The following is a 24,867-nucleotide window of genomic DNA, read 5'->3' on the forward strand; positions in this document are numbered from 1 at the left end:
GACTTTTCGTGGTGGACTAAAAAATACGTTTTGTAGATATTAATAGCTAAAAATATTTTGCTCAAGGCTTCAATAAGAGAGCTTGTCCGAACAGGATCCAGCTGCCAGGGCTCACCCCAATGTCAACAAATAGGAAAGTTCAAATCAAACCCTTGTGAATACTTTATACTACAATTGAAAGTTTCTTAGCTTTTATTACATTTGACTCTAAAGTTGTGGGATCCAACTATTCAAACATTGAATCACAAACAGAGAATTTTGCTTTTAAAATATATATAGTAAGGGAGTTGTTGAGACAAAGGAAGCTTCGAACTAAATTAAACAAGACATTAACTAATTGGAAGGATCACTATATAAAGGTTATGCATTGCCCTTTGGAAAATCACAAAACAAACACCATATCAGTTTCACATAGCAGAGTTTTCTGGTGGCCTACTGAAGCTCTGCTGGAAATGGCCAATTCTTGGCCAGCTGGGGCACTATTATGTGCCTTGGCAATATGCTTGTTAGCTAACAATGTAGCAGCCGAATATGAGTCATACACTTATGCATCACCACCGCCGCCTCCATATGTTTACAAATCTCCACCTCCACCGTCTCCTTCCCCACCACCACCCTACGTCTATAAGTCTCCACCACCTCCATCACCATCACCTCCTCCTCCATATGTCTACAAATCTCCACCTCCCCCTTCTCCATCACCACCCCCGCCATATGTCTACAAATCCCCACCACCGCCGTCTCCTTCACCTCCCCCACCTTATGTTTACAAATCTCCACCACCGCCTTCTCCATCACCGCCCCCTCCATATGTCTACAAATCCCCACCGCCACCTTCTCCATCACCACCTCCACCATACGTCTACAAATCTCCACCACCACCATCTCCTTCACCTCCACCACCTTACGTCTACAAATCTCCACCACCGCCATCTCCATCGCCACCACCTCCTTATGTTTACAAATCTCCACCACCACCCTCTCCATCACCTCCTCCTCCATATGTTTACAAGTCACCACCCCCACCATCTCCATCACCCCCACCACCATATGTTTACAAGTCACCACCCCCACCATCTCCATCACCCCCACCACCATATGTTTATAAATCCCCACCACCGCCTTCTCCATCACCACCGCCTCCATATGTTTACAAATCTCCACCTCCACCATCTCCTTCACCTCCACCACCATATGTCTACAAATCCCCACCGCCACCTTCTCCATCACCACCTCCTCCATATGTCTACAAATCTCCACCACCACCATCTCCTTCACCTCCACCGCCTTATGTCTACAAATCTCCACCTCCGCCTTCTCCATCGCCGCCACCTCCTTATGTTTACAAATCTCCACCACCACCCTCTCCATCACCTCCTCCTCCATACGTTTACAAGTCACCACCCCCACCATCCCCATCACCCCCACCGCCATATGTTTATAAATCCCCACCACCACCTTCTCCATCACCACCGCCTCCTTATGTGTATAAATCCCCACCACCACCATCTCCTTCACCCCCACCACCTTATGTCTATAAATCTCCACCACCGCCTTCTCCATCGCCACCACCTCCTTATGTTTACAAATCTCCACCACCACCCTCTCCATCACCTCCTCCTCCATACATTTACAAGTCACCACCCCCACCATCTCCATCACCCCCACCGCCATATGTTTATAAATCTCCACCACCGCCTTCTCCATCACCACCACCTCCATATGTCTACAAATCTCCACCTCCACCGTCTCCTTCACCTCCACCACCTTATGTCTACAAATCTCCACCTCCACCTTCTCCATCACCACCCCCTCCATATGTCTACAAATCCCCACCACCACCATCTCCATCACCTCCTCCTCCATACATTTACAAGTCACCACCCCCACCATCTCCATCACCCCCACCGCCATATGTTTATAAATCCCCTCCACCGCCATCACCATCGCCACCACCTCCTTATGTTTACAAATCTCCACCACCACCCTCTCCATCACCTCCTCCTCCATACGTTTACAAGTCACCACCCCCACCATCTCCATCACCTCCACCACCGTATGTTTATAAATCCCCACCACCACCATCGCCACCACCACCACCACCTCCTTATGTTTACAAGTCTCCACCTCCTCCATCTCCATCACCACCTCCTCCATATGTATACAAGTCGCCGCCACCACCATCTCCATCACCTCCACCACCTTATGTCCATAAATCACCGCCACCACCATCTCCATCTCCACCACCTCCTTATGTGTACAAATCGCCACCTCCACCATCTCCTTCACCCCCACCTCCTTATGTCTACAAATCCCCACCTCCTCCATCCCCGTCACCTCCTCCTCCATATGTATACAAGTCACCACCACCGCCATCCCCCTCACCCCCGCCGCCATATGTTTACAAGTCTCCACCACCGCCTTCTCCCTCACCCCCACCTCCTTATGTGTACAAATCACCCCCACCACCCTCACCATTGCCACCACCTCCATACTACTACAGCTCTCCACCTCCTCCAGTCTACTAATGACTAATGAAACCGTTGCGACTCCTTTCTTCACGTAAGTGCGATGGGTATTACAATTTTTATGTTGCTCCAAAAATAAGTTTTGTATATTCACCCTTTACCAGCATTATCTTATTTGTTTCCATATTTTTCGTGCAGCACAGAGATTATTGAAAAGATTTATTGTTGGAAAAATAAGGAAAAGGATGATTAGCTCAAGGAATAAAGCTGGCCTTTGGAGAACAAAGACGGCTCAAGAAGCCATAGCTGATGGCTGTTGTTGTTCTTTTTTTTTTTTTATTCAAGTCGTACTTGTTACTTATTTTCTTATATGTTCAGTTAACATCTTTTTACATGTTGACAAATCGAATAAATTGAATTTGTGGCGCACAAAAAGGAGACGTATGTCTTTTAATTAATTCCTGCTTTCCTTTGGTTTTTAAATTCCGTAACGTTCATGTTAGGCCGCCCCGCGAATTTTTTTTTTTTAAATCCACAGTTGATCAGTTGAAGACTAGTCCGGCATATAAAACATATGAATCAATTTTAAAATAAAATACAAGCATTCATCAGTAAGTAGAAATCTTAAAACAATATAGTACATTATAATATTTCAAAAGCGTCACTTATATATGTAATCTCAGTATTCATCAATAAAGCGATGGCACCTTATTACCGTAACTGGCTTTAGCTTAGAGCCGGCAATAGTTGAAGAGCTTGTGCCATCAATGACGTCACGAATAACCATTCCTCAATTTGAACTTTGTGCATGACGATCGCCGAATGCCATCCTGGCAGGCGGCACGTGGCTGAACCATGACCGTACCGTGCCATTCGGTAGGGACTAGCTCCACCTCTCGTCCATGTCCCCGTCTTGTGATTCCAACCCGACACCCTGCCCGGCCCATGACACCATGGGCCGAATGATCTACTCGGCCATATGGGGCCCTTGCAGTTGGGCCACCTTGTCTTCTTTCAGGTTGGGCTTATTCGGACAGACCGGGCTATGAACGCGCCGTCAGGCCCACTACATAAGACCAATGCTCTTTTCACACTGGCATGCAATTGCCGAAGTTGGACAGTTCTTCCGCAAATATTCATAAGAAAGCAAGATTATGTTAGTTAATGGCCGGGTGCTCGATCAGAATTTAGCGTTTAGGAATCCATATAGATAGATATAGTTGGTGCACTGGAGATCATGTGTACAAAATCCTGCTTAATTACACTACTTCAGAAATGTAACGATAGTTATGCATTTGCCCATTTACAAAATAAATGCTAATTTCACAGTCCAATGTACATATCTGAGGAACTCTCTCTCTCTCTCTCTCTCTCTCTCTCTCTCTCTCTCTCTCTCTCTCTCTCTCTCTCTCTCTCTCTCTCTCTCTCTCTCATATTTGTATATCTGAGATAGAATCAGGCAAGAGTCAACACCAGAAGCCAAAAAAAATAGTTTGTTAACACCGAAAACACTAAAAAACATGTAAACTTGATTTATTAGATCCTTTCTAGTTTCTACCTACCATTCGGTCCATTACAGCTCAGTTCCCCCGTCCCGGAGAGAGAGAGAGAGAGAGTATTCACACTATTCAGCTGCATCTAGTTGACAAACCCATGTGAGACAAAAGGCCAAAATCAAACCCGTATTGCAAATAGTAATAGGTAATTAAGGCGTTGTACATTTGTCATTTAATTAAAGAATATTGTAAATTAGGGTCCTAGATATAAGACAGACTCGTAATAAATCCTAGTCTAAGGTTGACTTAGGATTTCGTCCTCTAATTTTACAAACTATCTGGTTTATCCTTCATATTTTCATTAATATGGACATGTGACATGTCTAGTTAAATGTAGAAGAATTCTGAAATCAAGTTAAAATTGATCTCTTAAGGTTGGTTGATGATTTTTGCCATATACTAAGAAAAATAATCAAATTTACCGTGAAATGACAATCATATGTACAGTACATGGGTATTATATATTAACTAACGGGTACCCGTGCCTAAAGGCACGTTGAAATGTAACATAGTCTCAGCTTAAATTAATTATCCGTTATACCCAAGTGCTCCACGCGATAATTGTAATCACCAAAAAGCGTGAGTTACCATTTTGATATATACATATTTTCTATTTGATCGTAAAAGGTAATATTTACATAAAGATACATTGCTTAAAAAGAGAGGGTAGACAGATATGAATTTATTAATTAAAAGAATATTCTCTATATCTTAAAAAAAATGATCTGATGGGAACAAAGTTAACATGAAGAGTGATCTAACGGTTGTAGAGATTGCTCCCGTTTAAATACCTAAATATTTTTAATAGAAACTGCTCTATTTTATAATATAAATGCATTTTTAGGAAATAAGAGGAGCATAAATGAATGTTTGACTTTTAAATGGCAACTTCTCATACCCATGCACTTCCCTCGACCAATAAAGAAGTGAGTTATTTCAAAGCCTCCTTTTCACACATGAATTCAACGGCGTATTGAACTTGTAAAAGTGGGATTTTCTTGGACTCATATATCGTGACTAATTTTTATATATGAACGAGTACCAATGTTGTCAACTTATGATCAACGACGAGTACCAATGGATCTCAACTCTCCACCTCCTTTTGTTTACTAAAGAAGCCATTACGATTCCTCGATTCATCTAAGAGCATCCACAATGAGTTTAGTAACTAGTATTTTAGTTGTGTGTAATTAAGACTTAGATAACAAAAATGTATTTTTTGTGCCACAGTACTTGTATTAATTTTTGTGCTAAAATGTTACAATTAATACTGTCCTGATTAATTGTGTAGACACGACATAGAATTCTCAAGTGATGAATAAAAATGATTTTTAGCTGTTCAAGAGACAGTACTTCAAGTTCCAAGCTCCTAAGCCTTTTGAGTTCCACCAACTCTCTTTATCCACTTTTGGCTTACCAACTCGATCAACATCAAATGATTTACTAATTAGAAGTTAGTACTTTATATGGTTTCTAGTAGGTTTAGTGTGTTGACACTTATTCTTAATTAGTAGAACCTTGCTTTTCTGTTATCGACGTTGATTTCCACGACTCAAAATTTGTATTGGTCGCTCCAGCACGAGCTAGCTTTATTTTTGGGAGAAATTAGACGGTTAATTCCCGTACATAATCCTACTAATAACCTTGAACATTTTTTAGAATGAGAATATGTACAGACAAACACTGACACACATATAGAGTACTAGATAAAATAAATAAAAAAATAGGGAGCGTTTTCCTATTTTTGAATCATGGAGTGTCTTCTTTGACTGCAATTCCAAATTTGAAAAGGACAAAATAAGACAAGAGTATTTTACTAGTGGGGCATATGTTTCATGGAGTACGCACTATATAAATAATATAAAACCAGTAAACCACACAGGGTGGTCAGGATGGCCGAGTGGTCTAAGGCGCCAGACTCAAGTTCTGGTCCTCGTGAGAGGGCGTGGGTTCAAATCCCACTTCTGACATTCGTTTTTCCCTCTCTCTCTCCTTTTCTGAAATTTCTTCCTGCTATGGTTTCTTTTTTCATCACTCCTCTCACTCTCTCCACTTCTGAAATTTCTTCACGTATGGCAAAATACTTGCTCCTCTTTTTATTATGCACACTTCTTTTTTTTTTTGTTTTAATTCATGTTCATTTACCATATTAACCTTACACCAGCTCACTTTTTCAAACATCAAAGCGTATTGAGATAAATTTTAAAAAAAAAAAAAGTGCGGTCGGCAAAAAGGAATGTGTGAAAATCAACTCCCTTTATCCTTAATTGACGATGCATCTCTAAAATGTTTTTTGTATACACCACAATTCAGAACATATTTTTCTCATTGCAATAGTTACTCAATTGTACGTAGTCGGAAATTATGATTGCAGGCTTGCAGCATTGGAATGTAATTAGATTTTTTTTTTTTTTTTTTGTGCTCAAAATCAAATGTTATAAAGGAGACCGCAATCCCATTTCTACTCTCTTTAAGTTCCATGCCATCCAAACTGATATGTTAACGGGACAAAAATAAGAGATAAATTTTATTAGCTTTTAATTTCAAATTCATTAGCATTTTAAACAAAAAAAATTGAAATTCTTCTAAAGAAGGCATAATTACAGTCTTGTCATTGAACGCAAGTAAAAAAAAAAGAAGGTAAAAAGTATTTTTCCTTCCAAAATCCAAGATCCAAATGCAACAATAATTGTGAGAAAAAAAAAGCCCACAATAATCATTCCCTTAAAAGGATTAAGATAGTTTTTTGCATTAGTTATTATAAAATATTCAAGTTAGCCAAACCAACACTTACCTCATTCATTTCCATCACTTCATTCTAATTATCATCCTTTATGATTGAAGGTTATTGGAAAAATTCATGGATTCTCACCAAAGCAATAGTTACATTATCCAAAAATTCATGGATTCTCACTAAAATTATTCTAATTATCATCCTTTATTTTCCTTTCTGTTGACAAACTAAAATTCAAAACTCTTCTTTTCTTAATCCATCGAGAGCTGCTACGGGTACAACAAACTGTGCACAAACAGTGCATACAGAGGGATTTTGGATCCGTCTCAGGTCCCTCAAAAATTATCGGAACAGCCCGAATTCTAAACTGATTAATGGCAATTTGCATTTTCAAAATGAACGAGGAAATGCAATGCTACAAATACGATACTTTAAATTTTCATCAGAAAGGCCACCTGGAATCTAGGAGAACACAATAGCCAATGTTCTAAGGCGTTACCCAGTTTATCCCCAAAATTAACTCAGAACATGTATTGGTCATCTACCATGATACCGTTATTAATCAAATATGACCGAGAAATTTACAGCCAGTATGAGCAGAAAAACCACCGATAGTAATAGAAACTCCAACCTCTACATTCATTATTGTGTTCGTGACCTTCGTTCATTACAGAAGCTAATGATATGAAAACTAAACCTGTTAAAGAAACCGTGGACGAAACGAAACATATTCTGTGTGTGAAAATGAAATCTAAACTCAGAATCACAAAAGCAAATGGAGAGACCTCTCTTTATGCTGGAGGGCGATGAATTCTTACTGTTTCGATGCCGCTCCAAACACGTCAGTGTAACAAATGGGGCAAGCCTGAGAAAGCAAGGTACCGTCAATTTCTTATTGTTTGGGTTTATCAACTTACAAAAAATTTCCCCTTTTAAAACATTCTCATAAGAACTATTCAGTACTCATTTTCATTTTCCGGAAAATTACACTTGTTTGGCAGACAGTTTCTGGAAAATGTTTTTGGAAAACAAAACAACCTTCTTTTCACGAACACAAAACAGATGTCTTCAAAACATGGTCTCTGTTTCCCAAAACACAAAAAATAAATAGTGAAAGAACTTCCAGACAGTAGCTCACCTTGTTGATAGTAAGCCATCTGGTGCCACAACCAACATGGTAGAGATGTTTGCATGGAAGAACAATCTGCCGCTCACCTCTTTTGTATTCCATCTGGCAAATTACACACCTGTTCTTTTACAAGGAAAAAAAATATCAAAATTAAAGAAATTTAAGTTCCTGATGAAAATCACAAGATATTGCTTGGTGATATAGAGAATCAGATTCAAAGGCTCCAAAACAGCCATAATAAATCAATGTTCCAGTAACAAAAAAAGCTGCCTGCATTAAGCAGGCGCCAGGCAGTGGTGGCATAATGGAAGATAAAAGAAATGAAAACTTAAGCGCAAGGATCCTTCCAGTTAAAAACACAAAATAAGAATATCAATTGATTGAGTTATTTCCCTTATAATGCCTAGTTGTAAATTGGATGCCTTAACTACTGAGCATCTTACGCTCTCTCACCTAAGCTAAACAACCAAATTCGGTGCTGGAAAGATCTTGAGAATTTGAGCATATGAGGATAATTCAAAGTTCAAATCAAAATCTACAATCATACTTCTAATCAAGATAGAAATAAGCATTGCAAAATCGATACTCCAGGAAGGCTATGGGTCTTGATCTTGATCTTGATCTTGATTACTACTGGATTTATTGGTCGCTTTTTGCCAAGTTTCAGTTTTTCACACAAATTGGGCAGCTTAACTCTCTCTCTCTCTTGCTTATTTGATTTCTACTTTACCAGTTTGTATGGGGCTTGACTTGAATGAAATCTTAGGTGATAGATTCAAAAAACAAACTGATCAAACGACTCATCTACATTTTCTAACTGAAGAAATAGTTGACACTTTCTTGCTATGATGCACAAACAGTCTAGAGATGGCAATCGGACCCGCCCTGCCCCGAACGGGGTGGGTTTTCCACCACCTTTTCGGATATCAGGTCTGGTAAAAATACTAAAACCCGGCCGGGTTCGGGGTGACTGTATCCCGCCCCGATATTATCCGCCCTGAAATGTATTTATTTATAAAATTATACTTTTATCCTAATCTAATTATCATTATACTTCAAATTTTATATTTTTACCCTAACATTATTATCATTATACTAAAAAAACCCTTATATTCTTCCTTTATATTTTCACCATTATACTAAACTAACACTATATTTATACTTATTTTGCTTTTAGATAAGCAATTTTTTTAATTTTTTACAAAGTAGGGCGGGGCGGGTAAACCTGTCCCTCGATCAAGGCAGGAACGGGGGTACCCAAAAAATACCCGGTCGGGTTGGGGCCGGGTCGAGTAATAATTTTCAGGTCTGGTACGCAAAAACCCCCTCCACCCCGTTGCCATTCCTAGCAAACACGGACACTGATACGAACAAGGGAACACGGGACTTCTAAAAAAATGGGGACACGGCAAGGGACACGCCACGTGTATATTTTAGTTATTTATTTATATTTGTTTTTCAATTTTTTCCCAAGTTTAAATGGCAAAATGTGAACAAAACGAAAAATCCATAGTTCCAATACCATTCAAACAAAGTTTGGCCCCTGAAATTTTAAAAAAAAATTACAGTTTAACCCCCAAAATTTAAAAAATTACAATTCGACCCCCAAAATTTAAAAAATTTGCACTTTGATCCCTAAATTTTGTTGAAAAATTACACTTTGACCCTCACCGTGTCCCCATTGGTGTCCCCAGCCGTGTCCCTCTCAAAAATTTTAATTAAATTATGGAACACGCCACGTGGCGTGTCCCATACGTGTCCCCGTGTCCAACATTGCAATACATTAACGTCTAGAGGTGTCGGTGCTTCATAGCTTTCTTGTAATGCTCTGCTTCGTCATTTTCTTATATTAGTTTTATTCGTTATAAGTTATTGACGAGAGGGTTAGGTAGTAGAGTTGTTCAGGAACTCAGGTATCTAGTAAGCCATTTTCTACATTTATGAGAATAGCTTCACTGACAACAAGGTTCAATTTGAGCTCACATTCAAAATAAGCTCAAAGTGCACAAAAATGACTAGACGAAAAATGAAGCCAATTGCTAACATCTAAATTGACGCAACTTGAACCAACAGAATAGTCTAAACAGATTTGAGGATGACTTGTATCTGAGAGATAATTGTTGAGAAATGATTAGTAAACTATGTGACACTTGTTTCAGTCATGCATTCTCTAGTATGTACTTTCTATAGTCCATATTGTAAGGTGAAGGATGGTGAACATGTTTCACATCTCAAAGGAAACTGACAATAGAATTCATGCTGATACCAAAGTGTTCAACGGGACATTCATATAAATAAACATAAAGCATTCATCCCTCTACTCACTGGCAAGGTAGTTAAACCACAGTCCAAACGAGCAAAGAAGGAGCTCATTCCGTTTTCAGCTTAGATTGGGGAAAGTTAACTTATCTTAACTCTAAATCTCCAGAACAGAGGGAGATAACGATACGCTGAGTAAAAATGAATGCCTGACAATTAGTTAACCATAGACATGACAGTACTAACTGTGTAAATTGGTCAACTTTTCATTGATCACCTTATCCCACGTCAATCCTTTTCATTTTGTCTCATAATTCCAGAATTGTACGGAACAATGGAGTCCCTTCTTCGTAATGCCTTTTGAGAAGTCGTGAGAGAAAACAAAGTTACAACAATGGACAGAAAGTTGGACATCTCTCAGTGCATAAAAACTGACCTCAGAAGTAGCAACTTGACAGAAGAGGACGATAGAATGACAGGGTTCAGAATCTTAAATGGTACCTCTCATTTCTTGATTTCTTCCTAGAGAAGAAGCCACACTTGAACTTCTTGACTGGAAGCATGGAGATAAGGTCTTGGGAAAGACCTCGGCTTTGAGTTCCAACTACCTCACCCAACTCAAGTAACTCCTGCAATTGGATTACTATCTCGTCATTATCTTCACAACAAAATCTTTGTTACCATTAATCAACCACTACAACAGCTTCTGGTTTTAAGAGAAGCTGATTTTATTTTAGCAAGCATTAGATTTTATCCTAACAAGGGATTTGCAGCTACTTTCCTGAATGTAACGTATACTATAATATATGATAACCCATGGACACATGATAAGTACAAGGTTTTCATTAACCCAGTAGTAGAACACTTCAGGATGGCAAAAACATGCACGATTTTATAAAAAATACTCAATCAAAACATCCAAAATTTAACTGAAAATAAAATCAAACTGTAGATAAAAAATGAGGGGCTCCAAAAGCCAAAACATAAGAACGTATTACTTTCTAGCAACAAACCTCGTAAGTCATGTTGTCAGGATCAACATTGTCTTGCCAAACGACCTGCTGCACCTGCATCAAGACACAGAAGGGAAACTGCATTGATTATTTACCTTGTTATTTCTACCTTGTATTGTAATGCATAAACATAAATTTAATACAAAACTGGTATGTCGAACTACGAATATCAACAAAACCAGCAGAAGATTCAGACATATTTTGCTACTAGTATTAACAAAACAGTCCTAGATATTAGCCTGAGCTGCATAATTCTTTTGTAGGCCATTCCGCTCCCTCTCTGAATCTTCGCTCTACGCTCTCACTCTCACTCTCAATCCTTACTCTCGCGAATTTTAGTAGTTTGTCGGAAGAAGCTTGCCCGCTTTTGCTCGCACTTACGCACGGGCATTATGTGACTAATCTATTACCCATTAAAATCTGTCAGACCAAAACAGAGTAACAGCTGGGCTATCATTACCAATATGTAAATTGGTCATACATGGATTAACCTACAAGCCCTGGGCATGTGTAGCCTGTAGGGTACTTGCAACACAAAAAATGGCCTTTCACAAGGAAAGCATCCAGGAGTAATTTGTTTCACTCTAGACAGGCAATGAGAGAGCATCACACCTGATTATCCCGAGCATTATGATAACCTCGAGGACCTGAAAAAGGATGATGAAAATATATAAGTTGAGAAATGGTAAGTCGTCAAATTTCTGCCAGCAACTATTTTAAGATTAGCGACAACTGAACACAATAATGGTAGCAAGAGATTTAAACATTTTATTCATAGCCTCATAGGACAATCCCGTTTAAGATTTCCAAGTCATTTGGTAGGTGGGTTAGCACCATAGCTGTAATTGATAAACTGATGGCTAGTAATTTTGTAACAGGATCTTGGTTAGGTGGGTCTTGATCTAGGTTAGATTGGCAATTTTCATGAGACAAAAGTATTGAATTGTGATTTGCACTCGGTGGTGAGGAATAAGGATAGCTATGTTGGATACTAGATTCAAGAGATGTCGTTTGAGGATTGGTTTATAGTTTTCACAATGCTTTGCTCTCTCCCATTCCAAAGTTTTACCTGCATAGGACTTGGAAAACAATTAGCAATATGCAGAAACGTTATGATTTAACTCCTCTAAGTTCACATTTATATTGTCTGTTATAGCATCCAACTCAAGATTAGCAATGAGTGGAACAGCACCCAGGCACATACTAGTTTTGGAGGTTATAATTATTCAATGTGGGACAAGCTTTAACACACCCCCACACGTGCAACCCCTGGTACATGGAGACGTAAACAAAGGATCCATCACATTGGGACTAAAACGAAAATAAGGTGCACTTATGGCACAAACAACAGGACAATCAATCAATAGAGTCTTGTCTAAAAGCCTCCGAAAGCCGCTCTGATACTAAGCTCAGGAGCACCGGATATATGATATGAGATCAGTAGCTTCCATGGTTCCAACATACTAAGCTCAGGTGCTAGCAGTCGCAAGGGAATCATCCGTACAATTTAACAGCCCTTAAGGATTATAACAGCCAATAATCGATTAACAAACCTATTCTAAAAGTTTCGGGAAAATACCATACCACCAAATCGCTCATTCTAGTAGCAGCATATATCATTTGATGAGTTCCAACAAGACAGGCATAATTGCCAAACACAAACAGCACTCGTTGGAAATTCGTCACCGAAATGGAACTTAAAACTTACATTCTACATGGTTAGCAGTCATATTTGCGCTTGAATTTCCCTCCCATTGCCTACGTATATCAACAGTCTGTTCACTAGTCATTGGGGTAGAGGTCTCCATATGCCTATTGTATTCATCAATTGCTGGTGCATGATCATTGAGCATATGAGCATCACCATAGTCATAATATGAAAGACTCCCAGGTTCTGATAACCCAAACTTGTACGTACTTGTATGTGTGCAAGGGTACATGCTCTCCTGCACAAATAGGATCAAGTAAATATTCAGTGATTTGCGTATAATATTCATACAATAGAATTCTATCTTACACCCAAAATCTTGGAATACAAGTATACAACAGAAAAAGAAAATGCTGCAAATAATGATCAAATACACACATTACTTTCCAAAGACATGTAATAGATATGTAGTTTTACATTGCTCACAAAGCAACCCCAAACCAATAGAACACTTGCTGATCAAAGGCATCACAAATGTCCAAACTCAATTTGATTGTATCAAAGTATAGAAATTCCAGATGTAAGTACCTGAACATGCAATGCATCAGAAAAAATGAAATTCACATGCTCATATGCAAGGCCTTCGAAGAAATTGATAAAGCTTCCGGCTGAATTATAAGGAAAGCTATTGTTTACATAACTAACATCCACTGGAGGGTTCCAATTCATATTGAACGAGCCTTCTGTTAAGACAGAGAGAATCAAAATCACTACCATTTTAGGTTTAGGAAACAGTGAAACAAATGAAAACCAATCGGCGGATGCAAACCTGATTCTCCTGCAAATTCAAGTCTTCAGATCCACTGAACGACTGGGAAACAGCTCATTACAGATTTCTGATCACTTTATATGTTTCTGAGCATCACAGAGCAAATACACGAACAGGTTGATCAATTATAAAGAAAGTATGTTTTCAGAACTCAAATTAATCAAGTAACGAAACAACCAAGTATTAGAAAATCCACAGTAGCAAAACAAGGAACGATTCAGTCATGCACGGCTTAGATCAAATGGTCGATCAAAGAATTAAATTGACTTGGATGATGTGGTCAACAGAATATATCTATATATTAAATTTAACTGGTCATATAACCCTTGATAAAGCAGAATGGCAGAAAAACATTCACATAACTGACCATTTGAATGCAAAACAAGGCTTAGTTTGCTTTGATTTGATCAAATGCCTTCAATTTACCACACTTCTTGCATTAACTACGGCCTAAGGATCGAAAGTCCAAGCAGTGTCTGAAGTTTGAAAACATCTTTCTCCTCGCAGCTATTATAAGATGTAATAAAATTGCACGAGAGATTCAAAGTGAAACTATTTTTGTGGGACCAAACAGGACACAACTAAAATCACCATATTAGAAATTTACGTCATGAGTGTCACTAAAATAAGAAGAGATATTAATCAGTTGTAATTAATTGACATTCCATCACAGTGACATATTACGGCTAATTTCACCGCAACATCCCAAGATTCACGAAGAACTTCAAAGACAAATATACCCCACTTGGGGGCGTGCATTGCCCTCTTGTATATGTTGAGCTTTCCATTAACACGCTTAATTACCCAAATGGGAAAAAAAAACACCAAACTTGCTTCTGAAAATAACAAGCGAAAAAGTACAGGGAAAAATAGCAAAATTAAGGATCACGAAACAATAGGTAACATTTTCTTAATCATCTATTCCTCGAAATTTTCCAATGAAACCAAACATCACAAGAGCAACACAAATGCACGAAAAAAGAAACCACATTTCATTTCGAAACTAATTCCACCAATTACATTACTCCCATCCCCTCCTCATCTCTCAAATAACACCTAAAGGAAATAAATTTGAATTACACGGAAAAGAAACCAAAACTGCCACTTTCGACAAATTACAGCTAATTTCACCCCAGCGCTCCAAAATTCACCAAGAACATCGAACAAAAAAAAAAATCAAGAGATTCGAGCCAATAAAGACCGAGAAGATTGACTCAAGAACAAATTTCATTAAGAACTCCATTGTCTGATTCAGGTGCCCATCCAATTTAGGTGCCAAACAGAACCCATCATTGATTTGAGATTAATAATCATTATAAATTTTATTTATTTTTGATAACCAGATGTTCAGGCCAATTTACGCGAACCTCTATTAATCTTGGGGACCATAAACCAACCGTCCACAAGCCAGGGAATCAACTTTATAAATTAGAAACAGCACGTACTTCTTCTGTGAAATAACTAGAGACAGAAATACTCAAATACATAAAAGAGAGAAATTAACAATCACAAGCTATTCATCAAAACATTGTTCTTATGTATCCTAATTGAAGAAACAGCACAATTAGGGTACATAAACCACATTTTAACATCCAAAACAAATACCTCCAATCACATTACTTCTATCAGCCTCCTCTCCTCTCAGACCTTTCTAAAGAGGAGAAAGAAATGACCTTGACAAACGAATTGTCCAAATTGAGATCAATTGAACTCGATTCGATCCATCGATGAACGATGCAGAACAAAACTATACGAAAAAAACAACTTTAAGATTATATATAGGCATGCAATGTATACTTGATCGGAAAAAGGATAGATTGCTTGAGATAGAATAAAGAGAGAGGATTAAAGAGAACCGACATTGATCGCTTTTTTGAACGGGGGAGCGTCTTTACCTTATGTTGATGATGAAGACGAATGTGCCATCTCTAACAACTCTCTCTCTCTCTCTATCTCTAAACTTTCGCTTTCTATCTCTCCGGTAAATTGAGAGAGAATCTCTCTCTCTCTCTCTCTCTCTCTCTCTCTCTCTAGTCACAGAGAGTGTGTGTGGGGTGGCGACTTTATGCAGGGGTTACAGACCGGGAATTCGTTCTGTGGGGAACCATCTGCTGCGTCGCGGTGCATATAGTATTTTTTCCATCAAAATGGTGAAGATTATAGGAGTATTAGTAATAGCCCAACGACATATACATAACAAAGTTCTTTACAAAAAATTTGGACAAAATCAAACTAATCATCTAATTATTGTAACGAGAAAAACACGAGCCAAGAATATCTGATTACTATAGGGTAAGGAAAAGAGATCAGATTTACACTTGATCTGGGAATGTGATTCCTGATTGAATATGTAATCAGAAATCACATTCATATTTTTGCCTCTTTCGAACATAGAAATCATGAAAATATGACATCACAATTCCGTTTCCGTCTCTTCCAAACGTCAAAATCATGGAAATAAGACATCACATTCACATTATTCCTCAAAATTTTCGCCATCCAAAGATTCCAAACTAAACCTCATCCTAATATGTGAAGGGATCCATTGCATGGGAGCATTACAAGAAAGGATTAAAAATCATAGGCCCAATCGTTAGTTTCAAGCCCCAAAATAAATGAATACCATATATGTATAAGCTGACTCGAACACTCGAACTTACGTTGTCTTTGCGCATTTTTTACGGGAAACCAGGTTCATCGGTTACCGGATTATTATAAAAAAAAATACTATAAAAAAAGTGGGACCAGTTTGAGTAGTATTTTTAAAAGGAAAAATGGATGGAAAAGGGGATTAGCCAGTTGCTTGTCGTTTACTTCTTCGATATGTTCTAGGCTCTAAAGCAGATCAACTACTTAAATCCAATCCAAACACTCACTCCCTGGCAACCTTTTTTTATGGCAAAAGTGTTGGGATTTGTCTCTTTTTTAATGAAGACCAGAGAATGGTAGTACAAAATTTGATGTTGCAGACCTGAACCAGAAATATGGAATAATAGCTAATCGGAAATAGATCGGATTCGATCATCAAAGTAGAACTCGTAAAATGGCGTGAATCGTGATGGGTCTATGAAATTGAACTCATGAACCGATGTGAATTGTGATGGTATGTGAGAATAGGCAGGAAATTAATCGTTGACTTTCGTGGATTGCAAGAAGTGGTAGGGTTTGTTTTTTCGTAAAATGAGTTTTTAATTTTTGTCTCCTGAACATCTAGCCTTTATTTGGTAAACGTTGATAAGTTTTTGTTGTTTATTTATTGTAACTATAAAAACTTTGTATTTGCTCGAACAAAAAAAAAAGGTTTTTAATTAAAGATAAGGATCGAATAGAGTGTGGTTGGTGGCGGTTGTTATAGGGGGAGGAGCGAGTCACCAAAAAAAGGTGGGGGATCGCAAAAAGTGAAGGGTGAATGTGGGACGTGTAGTCCTTGGAGAGAGGTCAGGTGGTAGCTACTGGCTGGGGACGATGGTGGATGGCCGGATGTTGTGGGAGAGGAGAGACTGAAAACTTGAATTGAAAATAAGTGAAATCACTTTCTTTTTCCTATTTTTGGACAAAGTTTGTATATGTAGAAGCTTTTACCTATTTCAGCACAACAAAAATACTAACCTAGTGTTTGCTAATTTCAAACCTTTTATAGATAAATAAATAAATGATATGAGAATCTTTTTGCCACAAGTTAATATAGGGATGCCGTTTTGACTTTATGCAATAAATAAATACCACATATTGCTATACAAAAAAAAAATGATTATAGCAATTTTATTTAGTGTCACAAAAATTAGTTATCGAGATATAGTCCATGCATCTTTGTGACTATGGCAGTTATAAACTGCAATAAATCTGCAGATAGTTAGATCTGAATATTCTATGCAATAGCTTATTATTGAATCGTAATCGAAATTTATATGTGACATATCATCACTGCAATAAATTTATTCCACAAGTTATATAGGTATCGCTTTGACTTTATGCAATAATTTTTTACATTTTGATTAATAAGTACTACCAAATGGAGTACCACATATTGATATATAAAAAATGAAAATAACAATGATTCAAAATGGAAAACATCATCACTGCAATAAATTTATTCCACCTTGCTATGTAATTTTCCACAGACCTTAATAATAATTCAAATAACACGTCATTATTATACCAATTCCTCTATAAAGAATTACAATCACATGCAGTGATTAATTAGGAACCAACCATATGAAATCTCACCATGTTTCTAAGAAATTTACATCGTCAATTACGTCTCTAAGTATAATTTATTTGACCTAACAATTAATGATAAATGAGTCCGTCGTGGAGTATTAATTGAAGCTTAATTTGAAATCTTGACGAGTCTTTTCAATCTTGGCTTGGTTATTAGGTGATATCCGAAACGAGCATTAATTTGAGCTGATCACGAGCCGATCGAGAGTAACTTAATTAAGTTTTGCGCCGCATTATAAGCTGATCAATGACCCGAGTAATAACTTTTTCAAGTTTTTGGTTTAAAGCGTAACGGGATTTAAATATTGTCAAACTTGATTTATCTAGTCAACATACCATCTCAAAAACCTCTTAACAACTCAAATACGAGCTCGAGTTTGAGTTGCTTGATATTTGGTGTCCTATATCCCAGGCCAAATTGGTGTATTGAAAAGGAAAAGTCCAAGTGGACCAACACACATTTCGGAATTATTACAGAAACATTAAATCTGGTCGGGCCCCACATCATAAAACCAAATCCTAGAATTAGAGATTAAGTGGTTGGCTTTGGTATAGAAAATCAGAGGAAATAGACCAACAAACCCATCTGATTCGGCAAAAAAGGCAAGTTGGGGGTGTCTGCTGAGGTTGGTTAGGAATAAATTCAACTCTCATGTTGAAAGCAAAATTTTGTCTGCTTACGTACTGTATTTATTTTTGCACTAGGGATTCTCACCTTTCAATACTTTTCTCTTATGATCCTTTTATGTTTTAACACCTGTTACGCCCGTCGCTCAACATTCATCGTCTATCTTGACAATCAATGGTTTGGATTTTAAAAAAACTCTTCTCTGCCATAGAAGAGTTAAACTCTTTCCTAGATTAATCTTTTAAAATCCGGACCGTTCAAAATATTTTTCGACATACGGTGAGATGTTGAGCGGGTGGAGGAAGCGGTGAATGTTGAGCGGTGAGCGTAGACTTTTGGATGTTTTAAAATGGGGCATATCAATATCTTCGTTTCATTAACTCCGCCACTTATTTTGTAGATCACATGAAAATGAAAATCGTCTCACTAGAGGTAGCTGCACGATCGATGCATCTATGTTTGTCATAAAAAAACAGTAAAAAATTAGAAAGCGGTTAATTTGTGTCGTGTGCTAAACATTTGAATGTCATCCATGTGAAATGGTAATTGTTGGGAATGCCTTGTATTCTTTAGTCCCACATTGGTTAATTATGTTGTTCCCGTTTTGTAGCCTATTATAAATAGGGCTTTTGGGGGACTTCTAGGAATTATCTTTTGGGCTTTCATATTGTGGCCTTTCTAGAGTTACGGATTATAGCCGGCTCTTTGTATCTCTTCTTCACGTTGGTTAGTGAATCCTCTCTCTCCTCGCCCGTGGACGTACCCATCTTGGCCTTGGGGAACCACGTATATCTTGTGTCTTTGTGATTTCTTGTTTAGTTTTCAATTTCTCGTTCTTAGCTTGCATTCATAGCGTTCGTTACAACAAACTGGTATCAGAGCCTTAGGTTGCAAAAACTAGGGTTTCGTTTCCGATTGTGGCTATGGCGGCTAAATTTGAGATTGCGAAGTTTGATGGGCAGAGCAGCAGTTTCAGTCTTTGGAGAGTAAAGATGAAGGCTCTGCTAACCCAACAAGGATTGCACAAGGTTTTGTTAGGCAAGACTAGTTCTGGAATCAAAGAGGAAGATTGGGATGATACGGATGCCAAAGCTCTGAGTTCTATTCAGTTGAGTCTGGCAGATGACGTTCTTCGCGAGGTGGAAGAAGAAACTTCAGCAGCAGGAATTTGGCTGAAGTTGGAAGGCATATATATGACGAAGTCGCTCACCAACAGGTTATATCTCAAACAACGTCTTTATACGTTTCGTATGCGAGAAGGTATACCTGTTAAAGATCATTTAGACGAGTTCAACCGTATTATTATGGATCTGAAAAATATTGATAGTAAAATTGAGGATGAGGACCAAGCCCTAATTTTGCTATGTTCTTTACCACTTTCGTATGAGCACTTTGTTACAACCCTATTGTATGGTAAAGACACGATATTCATGGAGGATGTTAAGGCCAGCCTATATTCGAAAGAATTGAGAAAAAAAGTGTCAGGTGAGGGTGATGCACATGCGGAGGGTTTGTTTGTTAGGGGAAGAACAACAGAAAGGGTGGAGTCGAGTAATAGGGGAAGATCCAGATCATCAGGTAAGAAGAAGGGAAAGTGCAATTATTGCAAGAAACCCGGGCACTGGAAAAGTGACTGTTTAAAACTCAAGGAGAAGGAAAAAGAAGACCAGAAAGGGGGTAAAGTAATTGCTGGAATTGCTGAAAGTTCAGATGAGTCAGATAATGTGTTATCAGTTACAGAGGGCGATTCTCGCTCTAATACCGAGTGGGTTCTAGATTCTGGATGTTCATACTATATGTGTCCGCATAGAGAGTGGTTTTCTACTTATGAGGCGGTCAATGATGGTACAGTTTTGATGGGCAACAACATGGCCTGTAAGACTGTTGGTTCAGGAACGATTCAGCTTAGAATGCATGATGGTATTGTTAGGACTTTATCTGAGGTTCGACATGTTCTGGATTTGAAGAAAAATCTTATATCCCTGGGTGCTCTTGATTCTCATGGTTGCAAATTCCTCGGTGAAGGTGGAGTTTTGAAAGTCTCAAGGGGTGCATTAGTACTGATGAAGGGTCAGAAGCGTGGTAACCTCTATACACTCCAGGGCAGTACAGTTATAAGTGCTGCAGCAACGGTTGCTTCATCCAAGGTTTCAGATTCAGACTTGACTCGTTTGTGGCATATGCGCCTTGGGCATATGAGCGAGAGGGGGATGACAGTTTTGAGCAAACAGGGTTTGCTATGTGGCCAGAAAATTGAGAAACTGGATTTCTGTGAGCATTGTGTCTACGGCAAGCAGTGCAGGGTAAAATTCAGTACAGCTGTTCATCGCACCAAAGGCACGGTGGATTATTTTCACTCGGATCTTTGGGGTCCCGCAGAGGTAACTTCTAAAGGTGGTTTTCGATATTTTATGAGTATTATCGATGATTTCTCTCGTAAGGTTTGGGTGTATATGTTGAAACATAAGAGTGACGCTTTTAATACATTCAAACAGTTTAAAACTTTGATTGAGAATCAGACTGGTAAGAAAATAAAACGTTTGAGAACTGATAATGGTATGGAGTTTTGTCTTGGCGAGTTTGATAGATTTTGCAGTGATGAGGGCATTGTGAGGCATCACACAGTGAGAAAAACCCCTCAGCAAAATGGTGTGGCTGAACGAATGAACAGGACTCTTTTGGAGAAGGCACGTTGTATGTTGTCCAATTCCGGATTGGGCAAAGAATTTTGGGCTGAAGCCGTTTCCACAACATGCTATTTGGTGAACAGGTCTCCGTCGACTGCTATTGAGTGTAAGACTCCGTTTGAGGTATGGTCAGGTCATCCGGTTGATTATTCTGTGTTGCGTGTTTTTTGGGTGTCCAGCTTACGCTCATGTGAATGAAGGTAAACTGGAGCCACGGGCCAAGAAGTGTATTTTCTTGGGTTATGCAGCAGGTGTCAAAGGGTACAGGTTATGGTGCTCTGATGATTTGAAGTTTTTGATCAGTAGGGATGTGACTTTTGATGAAAATTATCTGATTAAGGGGTCTAAGCAGGTTGATGATACAGTTCAAGAACATAGTGTTCCAAAGCAGGTGGAGTTTTTGGGTGAATCTTCCGACTCAGGGAAGAAGCACATTGAGAAGCCAATTGAAGAGGAGTTCAAGAGTTCAGACACAGAGGTTGATGCATTAGTTGAGCAACCACGCACTATTGCTAAAGATAGGCCAAGGAGGGAGATTCGGCCTCCTGAAAGGTATTCGGCTTATTCTGAGATGGTGGCCTATGCTTTATCAGTTGCTGAAACAGTTGAGTATGAGGAGCCTTCAAGCTATACGGAAGCTGTTTTGAGCGCTGAGTCTGCACAGTGGTTTGTTGCTATGAATGAGGAGATTGAGTCTCTTCAGAAGAATCAGACATGGGAGTTAGTAGAACCGCTGAAAGGGAAGAGGATTGTTGGATGCAAGTGGATCTTCAAGCGCAAACCAGGTATTCCAGGGGTAGAAGACGCTCGGTTTAAAGCTCGGCTAGTGGCAAAAGGATACAGCCAGAAGGAGGGTGTTGACTACAATGAGGTATTTTCACCAGTTGTAAAACATAGTTCCATTCGCACTTTACTTGCTATTGTTGCATGTTATGATCTTGAGTTAGAGCAACTTGATGTCAAAACTGCATTTTTGCATGGCGAGCTTGAGGAACAGATTTATATGCGTCAGCCTGAGGGATTTGTTGTTTCTGGTAAGGAGGATCACGTTTGTTTACTTCGTAAGTCTTTGTATGGCCTCAAACAATCCCCTAGGCAGTGGTATAAGCGGTTTGATACTTTTATGATAAGCCAGTCATATTCTAGGAGTGAGTATGACAGTTGTGTATATTTTCGAAAACTTCCAGATGGTTCATTTGTTTATCTACTGTTGTATGTTGATGATATGCTTATTGCTGCCAAGAGTGTGTCAGAAATCAACAGGTTGAAACAACAGTTAGGTGGTGAATTTGAGATGAAAGATTTGGGTGCGGCAAAACGTATTTTGGGTATGGAGATTTGCAGAGATCGAGTAGCTGGCAAATTATTTTTGAATCAGAAGTCTTATGTTCTTAAAGTACTTGAGCGCTTTGCCATGCAGAACTCGAAGCCAGTCAGTACCCCTTTGGCAGCACACTTTCGACTTTCAGCTGAGTTGTCACCACAGTCGGAGGATGAGGAGAAGTATATGTCTCAGGTTCCATATTCGTGCGCAGTTGGGAGCCTTATGTACGCCATGGTATGAACTCGTCCTGATATTTCACATGCAGTTAGTGTCGTTAGTCGTTATATGGGGCGTCCAGGAAAGGCACATTGGGAGGCTGTGAAATGGATACTACGGTATTTGTGCGGAACTGCAGGTGTTGGTCTATTGTTTGGAATTGTCAATTCTGGTGATCATGCTGTTGGTTATGTTGATTCGGATTTTGCCGGTGACCACGATAAGAGGAGGTCTCTGACAGGTTATGTCTTTACGCTGTCCGGAAGTGCCATTAGTTGGAAAGCTACTTTACAGGCTACAGTTGCGCTGTCTACAACAGAAGCGGAGTATATGGCCATTGCTGAAGCTGTGAAGGAGGCATTGTGGATGAGAGGTTTGCTTTGTGAGCTTGGTCTTGCACAGGGTGTGAGTTCAGTATTTTGTGATTCGCAGAGTGCTATACATTTGACTAAAAATCTGATGTATCATGAGAGGACTAAGCATATCGATGTCAGGTATCACTTCATTCGGGATATCATCTCACAGAAGCAAGTTGAGGTGAAGAAAGTGGGTACGGCAGATAACCCAGCAGATATGTTGACTAAACCGGTTCCGGTTGCCAAGTTCAAGCATTGCTTGGGCTTGCTTGGTATTTGCAGTTGATCACCCCTCGGGGGCATTTGGCGAGTGAGAGGTTAGAAGGGGATAGCTATATTTGGTGATTTAGTTCGGTGGAATTCAAGTCAAGGTGGAGAATTGTTGGGAATGCCTTGTATTCTTTAGTCTCACATTGGTTAATTATGTTGTTCCCGTTTTGTAGCCTATTATAAATAGGGCTTTTGGGGGACTTCTAGGAATTATCTTTTGGGCTTTCATATTGTGGCCTTTCTAGAGTTACGGATTATAGCCGGCTCTTTGTATCTCTTCTTCACGTTGGTTAGTGAATCCTCTCTCTCCTCGCCCGTGGACGTACCCATCTTGGGGAACCACGTATATCTTGTGTCTTTGTGATTTCTTGTTTAGTTTTCAATTTCTCGTTCTTAGCTTGCATTCATAGCGTTCGTTACAACAGTAATAAGGAAGAAAAACATAATAAAACTCCTTATTATAGCATTAATGTGGTGATCGAAAGCACGAACAATAAAAACAACAAATTGTACCTAACGAAGCAATAAACGACAGAAGTTCATAAACGAACAACACTAAACCTGTGTGATACTAAAAATAAAAAAAACCTGTGTGATACTAAAATTGAAATAAATAAAACTACGACTCCCAGCACTCGTGCCTCGATCACCACTTCCCACTTTACTCACCACCGTTATGCCTTTTTTCAAGAAGTTTGATTCTCCTCTCAATAGCCCTTATGTTTTGGTTCAACAGGTTACTTAGATCGTTCAGATCAGACATGTTCAAATACTCGAACCCTTTGCCCTTCAAGCACTCAAACATGACATTGGTCATCTCCTTGTGCCGAATTTCCCTCTGTTGCTTAGCCATTTGCTCACTTAACCTTGTGAGCTGTTGGCTTATGAAATCCTTTTGATCCATCATTCTCCTGTTCTGTTCCAATGGGGACATGTTCCTGAGCTTCGCGATGACGCGTTGCACTTCCAATGGTGATGGCCAGACGTTTGGCTCGGGATCGTACGGGCTGAAAATGATTGCGCACGTATCGACCGCGCACAAGATGCTAAGCTCCTCCGCCTTCTTCATTAGGCCTTTCTTTCTTCTTTTGAAGGTGGATTTCCTTTCGGAATCGTTGGCTATGCATGCAAGGTTCACTTTGGTTCTTGTCATTTTTCAAAAGGGTAATTTAGGGATAGGATAAGATGGTGCTTAATTATCTTAACCCAGTGGTCTTTATATATAGGTATAGTGAGGTGTAACGTCGTAATTCCAGGAATTAGGATTAGCTGGACAATGTAATTGCATTTAATTAGATAAATGCCTCTTTTTTATATTTTTTGACTTTTTTTCGAATTTTGAATTAGTAAGGCATACCTACATTTTGAATTGATTTAAAATCATTAAACTACTATATATGATAAATATTATTATCTTTTTGTCCCATTTCCTCTTGTCAAGAAAAGGAATGTTATTTATTGTTGTAATGCTGTCGTAACATACGGTAATTTGGATTAGACGTGAATATCATTATGCATTAATTCAAGCA

General features: G+C 38.9%; 3 protein-coding genes and 1 non-coding gene across 10 annotated transcripts; 2 read left to right on the top strand and 2 right to left on the bottom strand.

The window, feature by feature from the left end:
• Window positions 1–406: 406 nt before the first annotated feature.
• Window positions 407–2,903, top strand: LOC131314603 (extensin-2-like). The gene is made up of 2 exons (XM_058343370.1): window positions 407–2,562; window positions 2,667–2,903. Exon 1 carries the CDS (start codon window positions 453–455, stop codon window positions 2,526–2,528), a length of 2,076 nt encoding a protein of 691 aa, XP_058199353.1. The 5' UTR covers window positions 407–452; the 3' UTR covers window positions 2,529–2,562; window positions 2,667–2,903.
• A 3,007-nt stretch (window positions 2,904–5,910) lies between these two features.
• Window positions 5,911–5,994, top strand: TRNAL-CAA (transfer RNA leucine (anticodon CAA)). The gene has a single exon. It is a non-coding gene; the product is annotated as a tRNA-Leu (tRNA).
• Window positions 5,995–7,373: 1,379 nt separating this feature from the next.
• Window positions 7,374–15,755, bottom strand: LOC131314604 (E3 ubiquitin-protein ligase BIG BROTHER-like). Of its 7 annotated transcripts, none has more exons than XM_058343373.1 (9): window positions 15,532–15,671; window positions 13,637–13,722; window positions 13,396–13,550; window positions 12,868–13,105; window positions 11,772–11,806; window positions 11,160–11,213; window positions 10,648–10,775; window positions 7,897–8,005; window positions 7,374–7,623 (listed from the first exon to the last, which is right to left on the bottom strand). In XM_058343373.1, the coding sequence occupies exons 3-9, from the start codon at window positions 13,534–13,536 to the stop codon at window positions 7,573–7,575; spliced, it is 756 nt and encodes a 251-aa protein (XP_058199356.1). In that variant the 5' UTR covers window positions 13,537–13,550; window positions 13,637–13,722; window positions 15,532–15,671; the 3' UTR covers window positions 7,374–7,572. The 7 variants fall into 7 exon arrangements, with proteins under 7 accessions (XP_058199356.1, XP_058199360.1, XP_058199359.1 ...); XM_058343377.1 differs by lacking the exon at window positions 15,532–15,671 and adding an exon at window positions 15,497–15,515; XM_058343376.1 differs by lacking the exon at window positions 15,532–15,671 and adding an exon at window positions 15,242–15,503.
• An 8,099-nt stretch (window positions 15,756–23,854) lies between these two features.
• LOC131314606 (agamous-like MADS-box protein AGL80) lies at window positions 23,855–24,514 on the bottom strand. Its single transcript, XM_058343378.1, has one exon. It carries the CDS (start codon window positions 24,489–24,491, stop codon window positions 24,000–24,002), a length of 492 nt encoding a protein of 163 aa, XP_058199361.1. The 5' UTR covers window positions 24,492–24,514; the 3' UTR covers window positions 23,855–23,999.
• Window positions 24,515–24,867: the final 353 nt, after the last annotated feature.

This window comes from Rhododendron vialii, chromosome 13a (genome assembly GCF_030253575.1).
Source record: "Rhododendron vialii isolate Sample 1 chromosome 13a, ASM3025357v1".
Lineage (NCBI taxonomy): Eukaryota > Viridiplantae > Streptophyta > Magnoliopsida > Ericales > Ericaceae > Rhododendron > Rhododendron vialii.